The sequence below is a fragment of the Lathyrus oleraceus genome, chromosome 2 (genome assembly GCF_024323335.1).
Source record: "Lathyrus oleraceus cultivar Zhongwan6 chromosome 2, CAAS_Psat_ZW6_1.0, whole genome shotgun sequence".
Lineage (NCBI taxonomy): Eukaryota > Viridiplantae > Streptophyta > Magnoliopsida > Fabales > Fabaceae > Lathyrus > Lathyrus oleraceus.
In genome coordinates, this window is record NC_066580.1 from 487,055,146 (window position 1) to 487,060,065 (window position 4,920).

The following is a 4,920-nucleotide window of genomic DNA, read 5'->3' on the forward strand; positions in this document are numbered from 1 at the left end:
GAATATGAGAATCAGAGTCTTCGTAGCTCGGTTGACCTATGGGTTGGGGGGGATGTGTGCTCGCTAAGACATCGCGTCTTATGCCTACGTATCTCATCTGGCCTGAGAATCAGAGCAAAACGTAGTTCGGCTAACTACGGGGTTATGGATTGGGTTTTGGACGAACGACGTTACTACGCAATCTACCGGATGCTCGACCTTTGGAGACTTACTCGCCTGTAGTAGAAGGAGTAAACGTGTTGCTTTGGGTTTTAGGGTTTGGGATGCTCGAGGGCAAAAAGGCAGTCCTTGACGAAGGAACCGCGCTACCTGCAGGGATATGAATACAAAACACAAAACATGTATCTCAAAGTAAAATGCCACCAAGGGGCTCAAACGTTGCCTCCGGTCGAGGTCTTCCAGCTAGGAAAGCAGTAAAATGCGGGAAAAATATAAAAGTACCACGCGGATAAAGATCCGAAGTAACAGCAATTAGAGGAATGGGAAACCCTGAGATCCTTCCAAGCTAATGCCATCAAAGAAAAGTGAGTCAGTACAGGTAATCGGAACGAACCTCCAGGGGTTATCCCACAAATAAAGTGGGAAACCACGCAAGTTATCCCTGCAAAAGTCATGTGAGCCCTCACAAAAACTCAACAAAAGGGTTAGTGAAACACCATAAGCATTTTTATCATGAATAACAGTATGGTATCAGAAACCTCAAACCCTGTGGCATACACTCAAAAATTAAACGGTTAAACATTCAAGGCATTGTTTATACATTCATATACATATTAAACCCATGGGCGAAAAACCTAATGAAATTCATCCATCATACCTCATACATTCAGAGTATTCAACTTCAAAGCAAAAGGTAATGGGAATAAAGGCAAACCTGATTGGGGAGCTTGATTGAAATTGAGTTGCACCCGTGAGGTTTACAAAACAATCTTTAGGGTTTATGTGAGGCAGAGGTGATTCTGTGTAGTTGAGTTCCCTTCAGGGTTTGGAGGTTGCTCTGAACTCTGTTGGCTTTTCTCTCACTATCTTTTTCCTCAGGGTTTTGTTCCAAGGAAACCTCAGAGTGTTTTGCTTCTCTTCCTTCTTTCTCCAGTGAATCTCCCAGTGTAACTTCAAGTGTCACTCCTCTACTGAAACTTCAGTATTTATAGATTGATTTTCGTGGGTAATGGGCTCAAATGAGGGAGACCCAAGTCCAAAATAATTTGTTATATTTTATTTATTTATTTTATTTATTTATTTAATTAATTAATTAATTAATTAATTTTTTATTTTATTTTTTTCGTTTTTTATTTTTCAGGAAAAATGAAGGGTAATTTTGGGGTATTACACCCGTGTTGATCTCTATTTTTCTTCTCCCATTTTTCTTTGCTTGACCAACAACACGGGAAGTGTTGTAGCACACGGATGCCCGTGTTGACCTGCTGTCTCTTCATATTTTTGCCTTTCTGAGTATCCATAACTTCACTATTAATGCTTTTAAACCTGTGCAATGGCCTGTAACAATAACACTACCAAACGAAGCGTAAAAGAGATCTTTTTGACATAAACTTGTAATCAAATGCAATGCGATATCAAACCAACAAAACATGATAAATGACTCTGAAGCAACTATAAACAAACATAAATCTTACCAAAGTGATGAAAATATGTCGGGTTAACGGTGGGAATTCAATGGAAATGGTGACCGATCACTAACCTGCACTAAATGTTACCTCCTATACTCTATCATTGGACCATGCATAATGATAGCCCTCCTAACTTAAGTCTTGTAACCCACATGTATTCAACAACTGTCTCCCCCAAGAGAATTGAGTCGAAGATCTAATGACTCCTCCTTGTTTCTCATTCTCATATAGGATATTGTTAAAGTCTACAAAACAAAGCCAATTTTCCCTACCTCCTTCTCAATATTTTCCATCAGGTTTCAGATTTTCCTCTTGTTGTGCTCATCAGGAAAATCGTAGATGCCAACAAAACTCCAAGGATGATCTTCAGTAGTCATAAAAATATAGCTCATACCTGCGAGTATCCACGTGAATCTACCCCGAATTTGAAGGGAAAACCCCGCTTTGATTGGGTTTAGGTTTGGGTTTAGGTTTGGGTTTTCCCCGATTATAAAATATGAGGACAGATCAGATAATGAGGACACTGACACCCACCCGAAGTCGTCCCTAAATCCGCCCCGTTTTAATTTTGATAATTTAAAATATTAAATATTTGGTTAATATTTAAATATTTTGGTTTGTATTTATTATTTGAAATATTTGAAAAATGTATGTATGAAATTTTTTGATATTTTATTATTTTATTATTTGTAATGTAATTTTATTAAAAAAATAATTTCACTAAATAGATGGTGACGAAGCGGAGATGCCTGAATCCAACCCGAATCCGTTTGATTTGAGTTTGAGTTTTAATTCTCCATCTCCGATAAGATTTGATGCGGGAAATATAAATTATTTTGAAATTCGAGTTTAGATTTGGGGAATGTAAAAATCGTCTCCGACCCATCCATTATCATGCCTAATATTTAGGACTATCTTTTGACTGATCTACCTACGTGATTAAGAGGAGAAAGAGGTGAACTTAATCTGAATTTCTTAATTCCACACAAGTGAAAAACCACCCACCATATCTTTGCCCGGCCATCTACATTCAATGGCATTGAAACATATTGAAACCACACTTCATTTTTATTCTTTGCCCTTCTTGCATTTTCATCCCATTTTCCATCGAGAACACCATGTTGGATTTACCTTCCCTTCTTTGTTAGTAACACTAAATGTAAGTGTAATAGTTGGATCTTTTTCACTCCGTAGTAATTTGTTCTTGTTTTAAGCCTTATGTGTGTCCCAAATGTTTCAAATACATGTGAACGGGGGAGAAGCGGATTCTTAAGATTTATCAACATTTAAGTGCCCACATCATTGTAATTTGTTCTTGTTTTAAGCCTTCATCGTAAATCTTAGCAAGTACAAAAACCTATTTCCAACAAAACAGCCCCTTCAACCCCAAAGAAAGAAAGTACTCCCAAAACTGCATATTATGATGTGATTGATCAAGTACTGTTTTTTATACATACTAAATATAATTAAAGTTCCAAACCATAATCCTGACTGTACTTTTAATTATAGATAAAGAAATAGATTAGACAAAGTAAGAACACTGGTATGAATAAGTAAAATTTTAGTGTATAACTTTTTCTTATCACAACAACTGCCATAGGAAAATATCCTGAAGCCTCTGAGCAAAAAAAACAAAGCCACAATGACAGTTTCAAAATGCTAAAAACCCTCTCACCATTCTCACATACTAAAACTACACCTAAATAAAACACATAACAAACTCACTTTTAAATCAAATTAAAAACATTAAACCAACACTAATTTTCATTTACACTTTTTTCTTCTATATAGCAAGAATTTCCCAAATCAATTCAGGATCTAAAGATGGCATTCTTGCCAATGAACAATCTTCAAACTCTGTTTCCTCTGTCACCATTGTCGAAACAGAATTCGGCGAATTCGAATTCTCCCCCTTCCAAACTCCGTCATCGGAAACCGTAGGCGAAAACAATTCATTCACCCAATCTTGGTAGAAAATCGAAGGCGATAAAGGTAACGAAGACGAAGAAGAAGAACAAGAAGACGAGTTAATCTTCTCTAACTCCTCCTTCTTCTTCTTATCATTCTCAGAATTCTTCTTCATCTTCTTTGCTGCAATCTTCTTAGCTTTTTCCCTTTTCACCTTCTGACATATAGCTTGAATTTTAGCATCCACGGAACTCTTCAAAGCATTCAATTTAGTAGAATCTCCGAAACCCAACTTAGTTGGATCTTTCAAATTCGGGAAATTCAAACGCGCGTATTCTCCACGAAGCTTATAAGCTGCACGATCATAAGCATAAGCAGCAGCTTCAGCAGTTTCGTAAGTTCCAAGCCAAACTCTCATTCTATTCTGAGGAAGTCGAATCTCAGCAACCCATTTTCCCCAGTGTCTCTGTCTCACTCCTCTGTATAGCTTCTTCTTCAAAGGATTGTTCACCAAAGAAGTGAACAAACTCGAACTTGCACTTGAAATTGAATTTGTTGTTGTTGTGTATAAAGGTGTGTTTGAAAATGAAGATGGAATGAAAGAGGGGGTTAATCGAGTTTCTTCGTAGAATTTTTGAAGAATGTCTCTTTGACGAAGATAAACCGAGGAACCTAAAGGTTCAAAATTTGAACAACCCAAGAAATTGTTGTTGTTGGTGGTGGTGTTGGTGGTGTTTGATGATGGAATATCAGAGAAAATAGAGTCGAGTGTGTTTGTTGTAGTTGATAAGATGAGATTTGATAAACATGATCCAATATCGGTACTGTTTTGGAACTGTGTGTTTATGTTTTGCATTCTTGTGTCCATTTTTGCTAATAAAAAAAACAGAGGAAGAAGATGAGTGAAAAAATTTGGTGCTTTTTTGTTGTTGTTGTTGATGAGTGAGTTGAGATTTGAAGAAGATGAGAATGGGAGAAAATGTAAGTATGTATGTGTTTGAGAGTATGGTGGAAGTGTAGGGATTAGTTGGGTGCATTTATAGTTAGCAATAACAAGGCTTTGGTTGAATCTACTCCTTTTTCACACGCACAACTTGAAAATGGATCAAATGTATGTGGTTTCACACAAATGACTAAAATGTCCTTCAATACTTGTACTAGGTTTTTTTGTTAAACTTTTTTGTTTTTTCATATGAATTGTTTATATGCGGAATTATATAAACTAAACTAATTGAGATAGAGAGGATTATAATGGGAAAAAAATAGTAAGAAATTAAATAAAATTTCATTACTGTAATTAGGGTAGGACATTTAGAAGAAATAATCCATAAAATGAGGAGAGGGATCAATATTAATAAATCCTTAATTAAAAAAAAAGAGTAGA

At 36.2% G+C, this 4,920-nt stretch overlaps 1 protein-coding gene across 1 annotated transcript; it reads right to left on the bottom strand.

The window, feature by feature from the left end:
• Positions 1-3,178: 3,178 nt before the first annotated feature.
• On the bottom strand, positions 3,179-4,582 carry LOC127120808 (ethylene-responsive transcription factor ERF061). The gene has a single exon (XM_051051360.1). It carries the CDS (start codon positions 4,402-4,404, stop codon positions 3,412-3,414), a length of 993 nt encoding a protein of 330 aa, XP_050907317.1. The 5' UTR covers positions 4,405-4,582; the 3' UTR covers positions 3,179-3,411.
• Between the last annotated feature and the right edge of the window lie 338 nt (positions 4,583-4,920).